The following is an 18,702-nucleotide window of genomic DNA, read 5'->3' on the forward strand; positions in this document are numbered from 1 at the left end:
GTGTCTCACTCTGTCTCTCTGTCTCACTGTCTCTCTGTCTCTGTCTCCGTGTCTCCGCAGGAAATTGACCCGAACCTGGGTGTCTCTCTCTCTATCTCACTCTGTCTCTGTGTCTCTCACTGTGTCTCACTCTGTGTCTCACTGTCTCTGTGTCTCTGTCTGTCTCTGTGTCTCTGTGTCTCTGCAGGAGATCGACCCGAACCTGGGTGTCTCTCTCTGTGTCTCACTGTGTCTCTGTGTCTCACTGTGTCTCACTCTGTGTCTCACTGTCTCACTGTCTCACTGTCTCACTCTGTGTCTCCGCAGGAGATTGACCCGAACCTGGGTGTCTCTCTCTGTGTCTCACTGTGTCTCTGTGTCTCACTGTGTCTCACTGTGTCTCACTGTGTCTCTGTGTCTCACTGTGTCTCACTGTGTCTCACTGTGTCTCTCTGTGTCTCACTGTGTCTCTGTGTCTCACTGTGTCTCTGTGTCTCACTGTGTCTCTGTGTCTCACTGTGTCTCTGTGTCTCACTGTGTCTCACTGTGTCTCACTGTCTCACTGTCTCACTGTCTCACTCCGTGTCTCTGCAGGAGATCGACCCGAACCTGGGTGTCTCTCTCTGTGTCTCTCTGAGTGTCTCTGTGTCTCACTCTGTGTCTCACTGTGTCTCTCTGTGTCTCACTGTGTCTCACTCTGTGTCTCTCTGTGTCTCTCTGTCTCACTGTGTCTCTGTCTCTCTGTCTCTCTGTCTCTCTGTCTCTCTGTCTCTCTGTCTCTCTGTCTCTGTCTCACTCCGTGTCTCTCTCTCACTGTGTCTCACTGTGTCTCACTGTGTCTCACTGTGTCTCTGTGTCTCACTGTGTCTCACTCTGTGTCTCACTGTGTCTCTCTGTGTCTCTCTGTCTCACTGTGTCTCTGTCTCTCTGTCTCTCTGTCTCTGTCTCACTCCGTGTCTCTGTCTCACTGTGTCTCACTGTGTCTCACTGTGTCTCACTGTGTCTCTGTGTCTCACTGTGTCTCACTCTGTGTCTCACTGTGTCTCACTGTGTCTCTGTGTCTCACTGTGTCTCTGTGTCTCACTGTGTCTCACTCTGTGTCTCTGTCTCACTCCGTGTCTCTGTCTCACTGTGTCTCACTGTGTCTCTCTGTGTCTCTCTGAGTGTCTCTGTCTCACTGTGTCTCTGTGTCTCACTGTGTCTCACTCTGTCTCACTGTCTCACTGTGTGTCTGTGTCTCTGTCTCACTGTCTCTCTCTGTGTCTCTGTCTCCGCAGGAGATTGACCCGAACCTGGGTGTCTCTCTCTGTGTCTCACTGTCTCACTGTCTCACTCCGTGTCTCCGCAGGAGATTGACCCGAACCTGGGTGTCTCTCTCTGTGTCTCTCTGAGTGTCTCTGTCTCACTGTGTCTCACTCTGTCTCTGTCTCACTCTGTGTCTCTGTCTGTCTCACTGTGTCTCTGTGTCTCACTGTGTCTCACTGTGTCTCACTTTGTGTCTCTGTGTCTCTCTCTCTCTGTTTCTCACTGTGTCTCACTGTGTGTCTCACTGTCTCACTCTGTCTCACTGTGTCTCACTCTGTCTCACTGTGTCTCACTCTGTCTCACTGTCTCACTGTCTCACTCCGTGTCTCTGTCTCCGTGTCTCCGCAGGAGATTGACCCGAACCTGGGTGTCTCTCTCTGTGTCTCACTGTGTCTCACTGTGTCTCACTGTCTCACTGTCTCACTGTGTCTCTGTGTCTCTGTCTCCGCAGGAGATTGACCCGAACCTGGGTGTCTCTCTCTGTGTCTCACTGTGTCTCACTCTGTGTCTCTCTCTCTGTGTCTCACTGTGTCTCTGTGTCTCACTGTGTCTCACTCTGTGTCTCTCTGTCTCTGTCTCACTCCGTGTCTCCGCAGGAGATTGACCCGAACCTGGGTGTCTCTCTCTCTGTCTCACTCTGTCTGTGTCTCACTGTGTCTCTCTCTGTGTCTCACTGTGTCTCACTGTGTGTCTCTGTGTCTCTGTCTCCGTGTCTCCGCAGGAGATCGACCCGAACCTGGGTGTCTCTCTCTGTGTCTCACTCTGTCTGTGTCTCACTGTGTCTCACTGTCTCACTGTGTCTCTGTCTCCGTGTCTCTGCAGGAGATTGACCCGAACCTGGGTGTCTCTCTCTGTGTCTCACTGTGTCTCACTCTGTCTCACTGTGTCTCACTGTGTCTCACTGTCTCACTGTGTCTCTGTCTCACTCCGTGTCTCTGTCTCCGTGTCTCCGCAGGAGATTGACCCGAACCTGGGTGTCTCTCTCTGTGTCTCTCTGAGTGTCTCTGTCTCACTGTGTCTCACTGTGTCTCTGTGTCTCTCTGAGTGTCTCTGTCTCACTGTGTCACTGTGTCTCACTGTGTGTCTCTGTCTCACTGTGTCTCACTGTGTGTCTCTGTCTCACTGTGTCTCACTGTGTGTCTCTGTCTCACTGTGTCTCACTGTGTCTCTCTCTTTCTGTCTCACTGTGTCTCACTGTGTGTCTCACTCTGTGTCTCTGTCTCCGTGTCTCCGCAGGAGATTGACCCGAACCTGGGTGTCTCTCTCTGTCTCACTGTCTCTGTGTCTCTCTGTGTCTCTGTGTCTCACTGTCTCTGTGTCTCTCTGTGTCTCTGTGTCTCACTGTCTCTGTGTCTCTCTGTGTCTCTCTGTCTCACTGTCTCTGTGTCTCTCTGTGTCTCTGTGTCTCACTGTCTCTGTCTCACTGTGTCTCTGTCTCCGCAGGAGATCGACCCGAACCTGGGTGTCTCTCTGTGTCTTACTGTGTCTCTGTGTCTCACTGTGTCTCACTCTGTGTCTCTCACTGTGTCTCACTCTGTGTCTCACTGTGTCTCTGTGTCTCTGTCTGTCTCTGTGTCTCTGTGTCTCTGCAGGAGATCGACCCGAACCTGGGTGTCTCTCTCTGTGTCTCACTGTGTCTCTGTGTCTCACTGTGTCTCACTGTGTCTCACTGTGTCTCACTGTCTCACTGTCTCACTCTGTGTCTCCGCAGGAGATTGACCCGAACCTGGGTGTCTCTCTCTGTGTCTCACTGTGTCTCTGTGTCTCACTGTGTCTCTGTGTCTCACTGTGTCTCTGTGTCTCACTGTGTCTCTGTGTCTCACTGTGTCTCTGTGTCTCGCTGTGTCTCACTGTGTCTCACTGTCTCACTGTCTCACTCCGTGTCTCTGCAGGAGATCGACCCGAACCTGGGTGTCTCTCTCTGTGTCTCTCTGAGTGTCTCTGTGTCTCACTCTGTGTCTCACTGTGTCTCTCTGTGTCTCACTGTGTCTCACTCTGTGTCTCACTGTGTCTCTCTGTGTCTCTCTGTCTCACTGTGTCTCTGTCTCTCTGTCTCTCTGTCTCTCTGTCTCTGTCTCACTCCGTGTCTCTGTCTCACTGTGTCTCACTGTGTCTCACTGTGTCTCTCTGTGTCTCTCTGTCTCACTGTGTCTCTGTCTCTCTGTCTCTCTGTCTCACTCCGTGTCTCTGTCTCACTGTGTCTCACTGTGTCTCTCTTTGTCTCTCTGAGTGTCTCTGTCTCACTGTGTCTCTGTGTCTCACTGTGTCTCACTCTGTCTCACTGTCTCACTGTGTGTCTGTGTCTCTGTCTCACTGTCTCTCTCTGTGTCTCTGTCTCCGCAGGAGATTGACCCGAACCTGGGTGTCTCTCTCTGTGTCTCACTGTGTCTCACTGTCTCACTGTCTCACTCCGTGTCTCTGTCTCCGTGTCTCCACAGGAGATCGACCCGAACCTGGGTGTCTCTCTCTCTGTCTCTCTGAGTGTCTCTGTCTCACTGTGTCTCACTGTGTCTCTGTGTCTCACTGTGTCTCTGTCTCCGCAGGAGATCGACCCGAACCTGGGTGTCTCTGTGTCTCACTGTCTCTGTCTCACTCTGTCTCACTGTCTCACTCCGTGTCTCCGCAGGAGATCGACCCGAACCTGGGTGTCTCTCTCTCTGTCTCTCTGAGTGTCTCTGTCTCACTGTGTCTCACTGTGTCTCACTGTGTCTCACTGTCTCACTGTGTCTCTGTCTCCGTGTCTCTGCAGGAGATCGACCCGAACCTGGGTGTCTCACTGTGTCTCTGTGTCTCTCTCTCTGTGTCTCTCTCTCTGCGTCTCTCTGTGTCTCTGTCTCTGCAGGAGATTGACCCGAACCTGGGTGTCTCTCTCTGTGTCTCTGTCTCACTGTCTCTGTGTCTCTGTCTCTGCAGGAGATCGACCCGAACCTGGGTGTCTCTCTCTGTGTCTCACTGTCTCACTGTCTCACTGTGTCTCTCTGTCTCACTCCGTGTCTCCGCAGGAGATTGACCCGAACCTGGGTGTCTCTCTCTGTGTCTCACTCTGTCTGTGTGTCTCACTCTGTCTCACTGTGTCTCTGTCTCTCTCTGTGTCTCTGTCTCCGCAGGAGATCGACCCGAACCTGGGTGTCGCCGACCTCCCCGAGGAGCTCCTGGAAGATGACTCCGTCCTGTGCCTGGGCAAGAGGATGGTTCAGGAAGCGCTGAGCGCTTTCCCTGGCATCGACGAGGCTATGAGCTACGCTGAGGTCATGAGGTCAGAGACACCACCACTACCACCACTACCACCATCACCACTACCACCACCACCATCACCACCATCACCACTACCACCACCACCATCACCACCATCACCACCATCACTATCACCACCACCACCACCACCATCACCACCACCATCACCACCACCACCATCACTACCATCACCACCACCACTATCACCACCATCACCACCACCATCACCACCATCACCACTACCACCACCACCATCACCACCATCACCACCGTCCTGTGCCTGGGCAAGAGGATGGTTCAGGAAGCGCTGAGCGCTTTCCCTGGCATCGACGAGGCTATGAGCTACGCTGAGGTCATGAGGTCAGAGACATCACCACTACCACTACCACCACCATCATCACCATCACCACTATCACCACCATCACCACCATCACCACCACCATCACCACCATCACCATCACTATCACCACCATCACCACCATCACCACCATCACCACCATCACCACCACCATCACCACCACCACCACCATCACCACCACCATCACCACCATCACTACTACCACCATCACCACCATCACCACTATCACCACCATCACCACCACCATCACCACCATCACCATCACTATCACCACCATCACCACCATCATCACCATCACCACTACCATCACCACCATCACCGCCACCATCACTATCACCATCACTATCATCACCACCATCACTATCATCACTACCACCACTACCACCACCATCACCGTCATCATCACCATCACTACTATCATCACTATCATCACCATCACTACCACCATCACCACCATCATCACTACCACCATCACCACCATCACCGCCATCATCACTACCATCACCACCATCATCACTATCACTACCATCACTATCATCACTACCACTATCATCATCACTATCACAACCACTATCACAACCACTATCACTATCACCACCACTATCACTACTATCATCACTACCACTACCATCACTACTCCCATTATCATCACTACCACTATCATCACTATCACTACTGCTACTATCATCACTACCACTACTATCACTATCACTGTGTATCTGTGTGTGTCTATCTGTGTGTGTGACTGTGTGTGTGTATCTGTGTATGTGTGTGTGTATCTGTGTCTGTGTATTTGTGTATGTGTGTGTGTGTATCTGTGTCGGTGTCTGTGTGTGTGTATCTGTGTATATGTGTGTGTGTGTCTCTGTGTGTGTCTGTGTGTGTGTGTGTGTGTATCTGTGTGTGTGTATATCTGTGTGTGTGTGTGTGTCTGTATGTGTGTGTGTATATCTGTCTGTGTGTGTGTATCTGTGTGTGTATATGTGTGTGTGTGTGTGTATATGTGTCTCTGTGTGTGTGTGTATCTGTGTGTGTGTGTGTATATCTGTGTGTGTGTATATCTGTGTGTGTGTGTGTCTGTGTGTGTGTGTCTGTGTGTGTGTGTAACTGTGTGTGTGTAACTGTGTGTGTGTATATCTGTGTGTGTGTGTGTATATCTGTGTGTGTGTATATCTGTGTGTGTGTGTGTGTATATCTGTGTGTATGTGTGTATATATTTGTGTGTGTGTGTGTAACTGTGTGTGTGTGTAACTGTGTGTGTGTGTAACTGTGTGTGTGTGTAACTGTGTGTGTGTGTAACTGTGTGTATCTGTGTGTGTGTGTGTAACTGTGTGTGTGTGTGTGTCTGTGTCTGTGTGTGTCTGTGTGTGTGTGTCTGTGTGTATCTGTGTGTAACTGTGTGTGTGTGTAACTGTGTGTGTAACTGTGTGTGTAACTGTGTGTGTAACTGTGTGTGTGTGTATCTGTGTGTGTGTGTATCTGTGTGTGTGTGTAACTGTGTGTATCTGTGTGTAACTGTGTGTGTGTGTCTGTGTGTGTGTAACTGTGTGTGTAACTGTGTGTAACTGTGTGTGTATGTAACTGTAACTGTGTGTGTAACTGTATATCTGTGTGTGTGTGTCTGTGTGTGTGTGTCTGTGTGTGTGTGTAACTGTGTGTGTGTGTAACTGTGTGTGTGTGTAACTGTGTGTGTGTGTAACTGTGTGTGTGTGTAACTGTGTGTGTGTGACAGGCTAGTGAAGGGGATGAACTTCTCGGTGGTGGTGTTTGACACCGCACCCACAGGCCACACCCTCCGCCTGCTCAACTTCCCAGCGGTGGTGGAGCGTGGCCTGTGTCTGTGTGTGTCTGTGTGTGTGTAACTGTGTGTCTGTGTGTGTGTGTCTGTGTGTGTGTATGTGTGTGTGTATGTGTGTGTGTAACTGTGTGTATGTGTGTCTGTGTGTGTGTGTGTCTGTGTGTGTGTGTCTGTGTGTATCTGTGTGTAACTGTGTGTGTAACTGTCTGTGTGTGTGTGTGTCTGTGTGTGTGTCTGTGTGTGTGTATATCTGTGTGTGTAACTGTGTATATAACTGTGTGTGTAACTGTGTGTGTGTCACTGTGTGTGTGTCACTGTGTGTGTCACTGTGTGTGTGTGTATATCTGTGTGTAACTGTGTGTGTGTGTATATCTGTGTGTGTAACTGTGTGTAACTGTGTGTGTGTGTAACTGTGTGTGTGTGTGTGACAGGCTAGTGAAGGGGATGAACTTCTCGGTGGTGGTGTTTGACACCGCACCCACAGGCCACACCCTCCGCCTGCTCAACTTCCCAGCGGTGGTGGAGCGTGGCCTGGGCAGGCTCATGAAGATCAAGAGCCAGATCAGTCCGTTCATATCGCAGGTAGACACACACACATAGACACACACACATAGACACACACACACAGACACACACACACACAGACACACATAGACACACACACATAAACACACACACACAGACACACACACATAGACACACACACATAGACAAACACACATAGACACACACACACACAGACACACATAGACACACACACACAGACACACACACATAGACACACACACATAGACACACACACATAGACACACACACATAGACACACACACATAGACACACACACATAGACACACACACAGACACACAGACAGACACACAGACAGACACACACACAGACACACACATAGACACACACACACAGACACACACAGGTACAAACACACAGTCACCCCTGCGTGTGTATGTACGTATGTGCCTGTTTTGTGTGTGTGTGTGTGTCTGTGTGTCTGTGTGTGTGTGTCTGTCTGTGTGTGTCTGTGTGTGTGTCTGTCTGTGTGTGTCTGTGTGTGTCTGTGTGTGTCTGTGTGTGTCTGTGTGTGTAACTGTGTGTGTGTGTGTGTAACTGTGTGTGTGTGTGTGTAACTGTGTGTGTGTGGCTGTGTGTGTGTCTGTGTGTGTGTGTATCTATATCTGTGTGTGTGTGTGTATATCTGTGTGTCTGTGTGTGTGTGTCTGTGTGACTGTGTGTGTGTCTGTGTGACTGTGTGACTGTCTGTGTGTCTGTGTGTGTGTCTATGTGGCTGTGTGTGTGTGTGACTGTGTGTGTGTCTGTGTGTGTGTGTGTGTCTGTGTGTGTGTGTGACTGTGTGTGTGTGTGACTGTGTGTGTGTGTGTCTGTGTGTGTGTGTGTGACTGTGTGTGTGTGTGTGTCTGTGTGTGTGACTGTGTGTGTGTGTGTGTCTGTGTGTGTGACTGTGTGTGTGTGTTCTAGATGTGCACCATGCTGGGTCTAGGCGACATGAATGCTGATCAGCTGGCATCAAAACTGGAGGAGTCGCTACCGGTCATCCGCTCAGTGAGCGAGCAGTTCAAAGATCCTGTAAGTCACTCACTCAACCACTCACTCACTCAACCACTCACTCAACCACTCACTCACTCATCCACTCATCCACCCACTCACTCACTCATCCACTCACTCAACCACTCACTCACCCACTCACTCACTCATCCACTCACTCACTCACTAAACCACTCACTCATCCACTCACTCACTCGCTCACCCACTCACTCACCACTCACTCACTCACTCACCCACCCACTCACTCACTCAACCACTCACTCAACCACTCACTCACTCACTCACCCACTCACTCACCAACTCACTCACTCTCTCATCCACTCATCCACTCACTCACTCAACCACTCACTCAACCACTCACTCACCCACTTACTCACTCACTCACCCACCCACTCACTCACTCATCCACTCACTCACTCACTCAGCCGCTCACTCACTCAACCACTCACTCACTCAACCACTCACTCACTCAACCACTCACTCATCCACTCATCCACCCACTCACTCACTCATCCACTCACTCAACCACTCACTCACTCATCCACTCACTCACTCATCCACTCACTCACTCACTAAACCACTCACTCATCCACTCACTCACTCGCTCACCCACTCACTCACCCACTCACTCACCACTCACCCACTCACTCACTCACTCAACCACTCACTCACCAACTCACTCACTCGCTCACCCACTCACTCACCACTCACTCACTCACTCACCCACCCACCCACTCACTCACTCAACCACTCACTCACCCACTCACTCACCAACTCACTCACTCGCTCACCCACTCACTCACTCAACCACTCACTCACTCACACACTCACTCACACACACACTCACTCACCCACTCACTCACTCACCACTCACCCACTCACTCACTCACTCAACCACTCACTCACCCACTCACTCACCAACTCACTCGCTCACCCACTCACCACTCACTCACTCACTCACCCACCCACTCACTCACTCAACCACTCAATCGCTCACCTACTCACTCGCTCACCCACTCACTCACTCACCCACTCACTCACTCAATCACCCACTCACCCACTCACTCACTAACTCACTCACCCACTTACCCACTCACTCAACCCCTCACTCACCCACCCACTCACCACTCACTCACTAACTAACCCACTCACCACTCACTAACTAACTCACTCACCACTCACTCACTAACTCACTCACCACTCACTCACTCACCCACCCACTCACTCACTCACCACTCACTCACCCACTCACTCACCAACTCACTCACTCGCTCACCCACTCACTCACTCACCACTCACTCACACACACACTCACTCACTCACCCACTCATTCACTCACTCACTCACTCAACCACTCACTCATCCACTCACTCACCAACTCACTCACTCGCTCACCCACTCACCACTCACTCACTCACCCACTCACCACTCACTCACCCACTCACTCACCTACCCACTCACTCACTCACTCACTTTCCCACTCACTCGCTCACCAACTCAGACGACGTTTGTCTGCGTGTCTCTGTGTGTCTCTGTGTCTCTGTCTGCGTGTGTCTCTCTCCGTGTGTGTCTCTGCGTGTGTCTGTGTGTCTCTGTGTGTCTCTGTCTGCGTGTGTCTCTCTCCGTGTGTGTCTCTGCGTGTGTCTGTGTGTCTCTGCGTGTGTCTCTGTGTGTCTCTGAGTGTCTCTGAGTGTGTGTCTCTGAGTGTCTCTGTCTGTGTGTGTGTCTCTGTGTGTGTGTCTCTGTGTGTGTGTCTCTGTGTATGTGTCTCTGTGCGTGTGTCTGTGTCTCTGCGTGTCTCTCTGTGCGTGTGTCTCTGAGTGTCTCTCTGTGTGTGTGTCTCTGTGTGTGTCTCTGTGTGTGTCTTTGTGTGTGTCTCTGTGAGTGTCTCTGTGTCTCCGTGTGTCTGTGTCTCCGTGTCTCTGTGTGTGTGTCTCTGAGTGTCTCTCCGTCTGTCTCTCTGTGTATGTCTCTGCGTGTCTCTCTGTGTGTGTCTCTGTGTCTCTGTCTCTGAGTGTCTCTCTGTGTGTGTGTCTCTGTGTGTGTCTCTCTGTGTGTGTGTCTCTCTGAGTGTCTCTCTGAGTGTCTGTGTGTCTCTCTGAGTGTCTCTCTGAGTGTCTCTCTGAGTGTCTGAGTGTCTCTCTGTGTGTCTGTGTGTGTCTCTCTGAGTGTGTCTCTCCGTGTGTCTCCGCGTCTCTCTGCGTGCTCAGGAGCAGACGACGTTTGTCTGCGTCTGCATTGCCGAGTTCCTGTCCCTGTACGAGACGGAGCGGCTGGTTCAGGAGCTGTCCAAGTGCCAGATAGACACTCACAACATCGTCGTCAACCAGCTGGTCACCCCGTGCCTGGCACAGCCGTGCAAGCTCTGCCAAGCGCGACACCGCATACAGAGCAAGTACCTGGACCAGGTGACTAGCTCGCTCGCTCACTCACTCACTCACTCAGTGAGTCACTCAGTCAGTCAGTCGCTCGCTCGCTCGCTCGCTCACTCACTCAGTCAGTCGATCACTCAGTCAGTCAGTGAGTCGCTCGCTCACTCACTCACTCAGTGAGTCACTCAGTCAGTCAGTCGCTCGCTCACTCACTCACTCACTCAGTCGATCACTCAGTCAGTGAGTGAGTCACTCGCTCACTCAGTCACTTGCTCAGTCACTCACTCAGTCAGTCGATCACTCAGTCAGTCGCTCCCTCACTCAGTCACTCACTCAGTCGCTCACTCACTCACTCAGTCAGTCGATCACTCAGTGAGTCGCTCGCTCAGTCACTCACTCAGTCACTCGCTCGCTCAGTCACTCACTCAGTCAGTCAGTCGATTACTCAGTCAGTCAGTCGCTCGCTCACTCAGTCACTCAGTCAGTCGATCAGTCACTCACTCAGTCAGTCAGTCGATCACTCAGTGAGTCGCTCGCTCAGTCACTCACTCAGTCACTCGCTCGCTCAGTCACTCACTCACTCAGTCACTCGCTCGCTCACTTAGTGAGTCACTCGCTCACTCAGTGAGTCACTCGCTCGCTCAGTCACTCACTCACTCAGTCACTCGCTCGCTCACTCAGTGAGTCACTCGCTCAGTCAGTCAGTCACTCGCTCGCTCAGTCACTCACTCACTCAGTCACTCACTCAGTCACTCGCTCAGTCACTCACTCAGTCACTCACTCAGTCACTCGCTCACTCACTCACTCAGTCGCTCGCTCGCTCACTCACTCACTCAGTCGCTCGCTCAGTCAGTCACTCATTCAGTCGCTCACTCACTCACTCAGTCAGTCAGTCGATCACTCAGTCAGTGAGTGAGTCACTCACTCAGTCAGTCAGTCAGTCGCTCGCTCAGTCAGTGAGTCACTCGCTCACTCTGAGTCACTCGCTCAGTGAGTCACTCAGTCAGTCAGTCGCTCGCTCACTCACTCACTCAGTCAGTCAGTCGATCACTCAGTCAGTGAGTGAGTCACTCGCTCACTCAGTCACTCGCTCGCTCAGTCACTCACTCACTCAGTCGCTCGCTCACTCAGTCAGTGAGTCACTCACTCAGTCAGTCGCTCACTCACTCACTCACTCAGTGAGTCGCTCACTCACTCACTCAGTCGATCACTCAGTCAGTCGCTCCCTCACTCAGTCACTCACTCAGTCGATCAGTCACTCACTCACTCAGTCAGTCGATCACTCAGTCAGTGAGTCGCTCCCTCACTCAGTCACTCACTCAGTCGCTCACTCACTCACTCAGTCAGTCGATCACTCAGTGAGTCGCTCGCTCAGTCACTCACTCAGTCACTCGCTCGCTCAGTCACTCACTCACTCAGTCACTCGCTCACTCAGTCACTCGCTCGCTCACTCAGTGAGTCACTCGCTCACTCAGTGAGTCACTCGCTCAGTCAGTCACTCAGTCACTCGCTCAGTCAGTCACTCAGTCACTCGCTCACTCACTCAGGGAGTCACTCAGTCGCTTGCTCAGTCACTCACTCAGTCACTCGCTCACTCAGTCACTCAGTCACTCGCTCACTCAGTCACTCAGTCACTCGCTCACTCAGTCACTCAGTCACTCGCTCGCTCAGTCAGTGAGTCACTCAGTCGCTCACTCAGTCACTCAGTCAGTGAGTCACTCGCTCAGTCAGTCGCTCACTCACTCAGTCAGTCAGTCGCTCGCTCGCTCAGTGAGTCGCTCGCTCAGTCACTCACTCACTCAGGGAGTCACTCGCTCAGTCACTCAGTCGCTTGCTCAGTCACTCACTCAGTCGCTCGCTCACTCAGTAACTCGCTCACTCAGTCAGTGAGCCACTCAGTCACTCACTCACTCAGTCACTCACTCAGTCAGTCACTCAGTCACTCACTTAGTCACTCACTCAGTCACTCACTCACAGTCGCTCAGTCAGTCAGTCACTCACTTAGTCACTCACTCAGTCAATCAGTCACTCAGTCAATCAGTCACTCACTCAGTTACTCAGTCAGTCAGTCAGTCACTCAGTCAGTCACTCACTCAGTCACTCACTTATTCAGTCAGTCAGTAAGTTACTCAGCCAGTCAGTCACTCAGTCGCTCAGTCGCTCAGTCAGTCACTCGCTCGCTCACTCAGTCAGTGAGTCGCTCGCTCAGTCACTCACTCACTCACTCGCTCACTCAGTCACTCGCTCGCTCACTCAGTCGCTCACTCAGTCGCTCACTCACTCACTCAGTCACTCGCTCGCTCACTCAGTCGCTCACTCAGTCGCTCACTCAGTCGCCCGCTCAGTCACTCAGTCAGTCGATCACTCAGTCAGTCAGTGAGTCACTCGCTCGCTCAGTCAGTGAGTCACTCGCTCGCTCAGTCAGTGAGTCACTCAGTCACTCGCTCACTCAGTCAGTGAGTCACTCAGTCACTCGCTCACTCAGTCAGTCACTCAGTCACTCACTTAGTCACTCACTCAGTCACTCACTCACAGTCGCTCAGTCAGTCAGTCACTCACTTAGTCACTCACTCAGTCAATCAGTCACTCAGTCAATCAGTCACTCACTCAGTTACTCAGTCAGTCAGTCAGTCACTCAGTCAGTCACTCACTCAGTCACTCACTTATTCACTCAGTCAGTCAGTAAGTTACTCAGCCAGTCAGTCACTCAGTCACTCACTCAGTCGCTCGCTCAGTCAGTCGCTCAGTCAGTCACTCGCTCGCTCACTCAGTCAGTGAGTCGCTCGCTCAGTCACTCACTCAGTCACTCAGTCACTCGCTCGCTCACTCAGTCGCTCACTCAGTCGCCCGCTCAGTCACTCAGTCACTCGCTCACTCAGTGAGTCAGTCACTCGCTCACTCAGTCAGTGAGTCGCTCGCTCGCTCAGTCACTCACTCACTCAGTCACTCACTCAGTCAGTCGCTCGCTCACTCAGTGAGTCGCTCAGTCAGTGAGTCACTCAGTTGCTCACTCAGTCACTCACTCAGTCGCTCGCTCAGTCGCTCACTCAGTCGCTCAGTCAGTCGCTCGCTCAGTCGCTCAGTCACTCACTCACTCAGTCACTCACTCAGTCGCTCAGTCACTCACTCACTCAGTCACTCACTCAGTCACTCACTCAGTCACTCACTCAGTCGCTCACTCAGTCGCTCACTCAGTCGCTCACTCAGTCACTCACTCAGTCGCTCAGTCAGTCGCTCGCTCAGTCAGTCAGTCACTCACTCAGTCACTCACTCAGTCACTCACTCATTCACCCAGTCAGTCGCTCACTCAGTCAGACTGCCCTATATGACATCATAACAACAGTCTGGACCACTGGACGGGTTCCGCAGGATTGGAAGGATGCCCTGGTGGTCCCCCTTTTTAAGAAGGGGGACCGCACAGACTGTAACAACTACAGGGGCATCTCACTCCTCAGTGTGCCGGGAAAGGTCCTGGCAAGGATTATTCAGCATCGCCTCGCCAGGCACGCTGAGGAGAGGCTTGCGGAGCCCCAATGCGGTTTCAGGAAAGGGCGGTCCTGCACAGATGCCATATTTTCTGTCCGTCTGCTACAGCAGAGGTGTAGGGAATTCCAACAAGACCTACATCTCTGCTTTATTGACCTGGTCAAGGCCTATGATACCATCAGTAGGCCGGGGCTCTGGGTCGTTCTTCGTGCTTTTGGAGTACCTGACCCTCTGCTCACGATCATTAAGGACCTTCATAATGGTGAGCGGGCCCGGGTAAAACTACGTGGCCGGGAGTCAGAGCCATTCCCTGTACACCTTGGGGTGCGACAGGGATGTCCTCTGGCTCCCACATTATTTAACATCTATTTTGACCACGTAGTTCGTGAAGCCTTCAATAGCTGTACCGGGGGAATCTCCATATGGTACAGATATAATGGGAGGCTAATCGATGCCCGGGTGCGGTCAAGGGATGGCTCCCTATTGCTCAACCACGTTATGTATGCTGATGACTTGGTAATAGCTGCTCAGTCAGAGGAGGAGTTGGAGACGCTGCTGCTGAGACTGGAGCGTGCCACTAAGAGGTGGGGCCTTACCATCAGCCCCACCAAAACCAAGCACCTGCCTGGGTATTTTGTACCATCGGACACTCCACCCCCACAACTCCCAATCGGTGATGGGGCAGTTGTGGAGAGAGTGGAGAGTTTCCCATACCTGGGCAGTGTGCTTATGACTGGCACCAGTTTAACAGCAGAGGTCTCACTCCGAATCAGTCGAGCGGCAATATCTTTTCATCGGTTGCGTAACGCTGTGTGGAAGCTACCTGGTCTGTCGCTCCGCACTAAGCTTCAGGTCTTCTCGGCCACGGTCATTCCCTCCCTTCTCTACGCTTGCGAAACGTGGACCCCCCTAATGGAGCATCTTCGCCGGTTAGAAACATTTAGACTGGCCTGCCTACGATCCATCCTGGGTTTAACCAGACTGGATTGTGTGAGGAGCTCACAAATCCTTGAAAGATCTGGGCAAGGTCCCATCGGTGAGCTCCTCCGGCAGGCAAGGCTGCGATGGCTGGGTCATGTAGCCCGCATGCCCAGCCACCGCATGCCGAAACAGCTTTTGTTCGGCCGGATTGAGGGGGCTAAACGGGCGCGGCACGGGCTAGAGAAGAGATGGAGTGATGTGGTACAGGAGGACGTGGAGCTGAGTGGACTTGCCAATGACTGGTACCAGCGGTGTCAAGATCGGCCTCTGTGGAGGAGGCTCGTGAAGGATGCTACTGGGCAGTTGGAGGTAGTCGCCCTCCAACAACAACGGAGGGCGGAGGAGCGACGCTCACAACAACGAGCGGAGCGCCGGGTGGCTAAACCACAGCAGGTTGGCACAGTAGGGGGCACAGGTGGTGCATCAGCCAGTCATCTCAGTCAGTCGACCCGTGGCACCTGGGTCTGCCCCGTGACCTCCTGCCAGCGGGCGTTCGACACTTCACGTGGCCTCAGGGTGCACATAGCCTGGCACAAGCATCGTGGTGACGTCACCGCCACTTAGTGGCGAATGGCGGTTGTTGTGTGTGTGTCTATGTGTGTGTCTATGTGTGTGTAACTGTGTATGTGTAGATGGAGGATCTGTATGTGTGTGTGTAACTGTGTGTCTATGTGTGTGTGTAGATGGAGGATCTGTATGTGTGTGTGTGTAACTGTGTGTGTGACTGTGTGTGTGTAGATGGAGGATCTATGTGTGTGTGTGTCTGTAACTGTGTGTGTGTGTCTATGTGTGTGTGTAACTGTGTGTGTGTGTCACTGTCTGTATGTCTATGTGTGTCTGTGTGTGTCTATGTGTGTGTAACTGTGTGTGTGTGTAGATGGAGGATCTGTGTGTGTGTGTGTCTGTGTGTGTGTGTTTATGTGTGTGTCTATGTGTGTGTAACTCTGTGTGTGTGTCTATGTGTGTGTAACTGTGTGTGTGTGTAACTGTGTGTGTAACTGTGTGTGTAACTGTGTGTGTAACTGTGTGTGTGTGTTACTGTGTGTATGTCTATGTGTGTCTGTGTGTAGATGGAGGATCTGTATGTGTGTGTGTAACTGTGTGTGTAACTGTGTGTGTGTGTAACTACGTGTGTGTAACTGTGTGTGTGTGTAGATGGAGGATCTGTATGTGTCTATGTGTGTGTGTGTCACTGTGTGTGTGTGTAACTGTGTGTGTGTGTGTCACTGTGTGTATGTCTGTGTGTGTGTGTAACTGTGTGTGTAACTGTGTGTGTGTGTAGATGGAGGATCTGTATGTGTCTATGTATGTGTGTGTGTGTCACTGTGTGTGTGTGTGTAACTGTGTGTGTGTGTCACTGTGTGTATGTCTGTGTGTGTGTGTAACTGTGTGTGTGTGTAGATGGAGGATCTGTATGTGTCTGTGTGTGTGTGTGTCACTGTGTGTGTGTGTAACTGTGTGTGTGTGTGTCACTGTGTGTATGTCTGTGTGTGTGTGTAACTGTGTGTGTGTGTGTGTAACTGTGTGTGTGTGTAGATGGAGGATCTGTACGAGGACTTCCACATCGTTAAGCTGCCGCTGCTGCCACACGAAGTTCGTGGAGTGGAGAGAGTGGAGGCTTTCTCTTCCTTCCTGCTGGATCCCTACACAGACTGATATCACCATCACTACTACCACTACCACCACTACCATCACTACCACCATCACTATGTAGAGAGTGGAGGCTTTCTCTTCCTTCTTGTTGGATCCCTATACAGACTGATACTACCACTACCATCATCATCACTACCACCACTACCATCACTATCACTGCCATCACTACCATCACTACCATCACCACCATCACTACTACCATCACTACTACCACCACTACCATCACTACCACTATCATCACTACCACTATCATCATCACTACCACCACTACCATCACCACTATCACTACCACTACCACCATCACCATCATCACTACCACCACTACCACCACCACTATGTAGAGAGTGGAGGCTTTCTCTTCCTTCCTGTTGGATCCCTACACAGACTAACACTATCACCATCACTACTATCATCACTATCACCATCACTAACACCACCACTACCATCATCACTACCATCACCATCACTACCATCACCACCATCACTACCACTATCACTACCACTACCGTCACTACCACCATCACTACCACCATCACCACTACCACCATCACTACCATCATCACTACCATCACTACCATCACTACTATCACCACCACTACCATCGCCACCATCACCACCATCACCACAACCACCACCGCTATCACCACACCTCCTGTACACCAGGCGAGGTAGTCAACATCTCCTGTACACCAGGCGAGGTAGTCAACATCTCCTGTACACCAGGCGAGGTAGTCAACATCTGTAGACCAGGCGAGGTAGTCAACATCTCCTGTACACCAGGCGAGGTAGTCAACATCTCATGTAGACCAGGCGAGGTAGTCAACATCTCCTGTACACCAGGCGAGGTAGTCAACATCTCCTGTAGACCAGGCGAGGTAGTCAACATCTCCTGTACACCAGGCGAGGTAGTCAACATCTCCTGTACACCAGGCGAGGTAGTCAACATCTCCTGTACACCAGGCGAGGTAGTCAACATCTCCTGTACACCAGGCGAGGTAGTCAACATCTCCTGTACACCAGGCGAGGTAGTCAACATCTCCTGTAGACCAGGCGAGGTAGTCAACATCTCCTGTACACCAGGCGAGGTAGTCAACATCTCCTATAGGCCAGGCGAGGTAGTCAACATCTCCTGTACACCAGGCGAGGTAGTCAACATCTCCTGTGTACCAGGCGAGGTAGTCAAAATCTGTAGACCAGGCGAGGTAGTCAACATCTCCTGTACACCAGGCGAGGTAGTCAACATCTCCTATAGGCCAGGCGAGGTAGTCAACATCTCCTGTAGACCAGGCGAGGTAGTCAACATCTCCTGTAGACCAGGCGAGGTAGTCAACATCTCCTGTACACCAGGCGAGGTAGTCAACATCTCCTGTACACCAGGCGAGGTAGTCAAAATCTGTAGACCAGGCGAGGTAGTCAACATCTCCTGTACACCAGGCGAGGTAGTCAAAATCTGTAGACCAGGTGAGGTAGTCAACATCTCCTGTACACCAGTCGAGGTAGTCAACATCTCCTGTAGACCAGGCGAGGTAGTCAACATCTCCTGTACACCAGGCGAGGTAGTCAACATCTCCTGTACACCAGGCGAGGTAGTCAACATCTCCTGTACACCAGGCGAGGTAGTCAACACCTCCTGTACACCAGGCGAGGTAGTCAACACCTCCTGTACACCAGGCGAGGTAGTCAACACCTCCTGTACACCAGGCGAGGTAGTCAACATCTCCTGTACACCAGGCGAGGTAGTCAACATCTCCTGTACACCAGGCGAGGTAGTCAACATCTCCTGTGTACCAGGCGAGGTAGTCAACATCTCCTGTACACCAGGCGAGGTAGTCAACACCTGTACACCAGGCGAGGTAGTCAACATCTCCTGTACACCAGGCGAGGTAGTCAACATCTCCTGTGTACCAGGCGAGGTAGTCAACAACTCCTGTACACCAGGCGAGGTAGTCAACATCTC

At 51.8% G+C, this 18,702-nt stretch overlaps 1 protein-coding gene across 1 annotated transcript in view; it reads left to right on the forward strand.

The window, feature by feature from the left end:
- LOC116938334 (ATPase GET3) overlaps window positions 1-16,783 on the forward strand; it is a 27,191-nt gene extending 10,408 nt beyond the window's left edge. Inside the window, exons 3-7 of the mRNA XM_076064993.1 lie at window positions 4,392-4,540; window positions 7,106-7,256; window positions 8,167-8,274; window positions 10,464-10,661; window positions 16,629-16,783. Coding sequence (XP_075921108.1) covers window positions 4,392-4,540; window positions 7,106-7,256; window positions 8,167-8,274; window positions 10,464-10,661; window positions 16,629-16,748 — 726 coding nt within the window. The 3' untranslated portion in view covers window positions 16,749-16,783. The remainder of the gene's footprint in view (window positions 1-4,391; window positions 4,541-7,105; window positions 7,257-8,166; window positions 8,275-10,463; window positions 10,662-16,628) is intronic.
- The last annotated feature ends 1,919 nt before the right edge of the window (window positions 16,784-18,702 follow it).

The sequence above is a fragment of the Petromyzon marinus genome, unplaced genomic scaffold (assembly GCF_048934315.1).
Source record: "Petromyzon marinus isolate PM22_M1 ecotype Great Lakes invasive population unplaced genomic scaffold, UKy_Petmar_22M1.pri1.0 PM_Scaffold_97, whole genome shotgun sequence".
In the NCBI taxonomy this organism is placed as follows: Eukaryota; Metazoa; Chordata; class Hyperoartia; order Petromyzontiformes; family Petromyzontidae; genus Petromyzon; species Petromyzon marinus.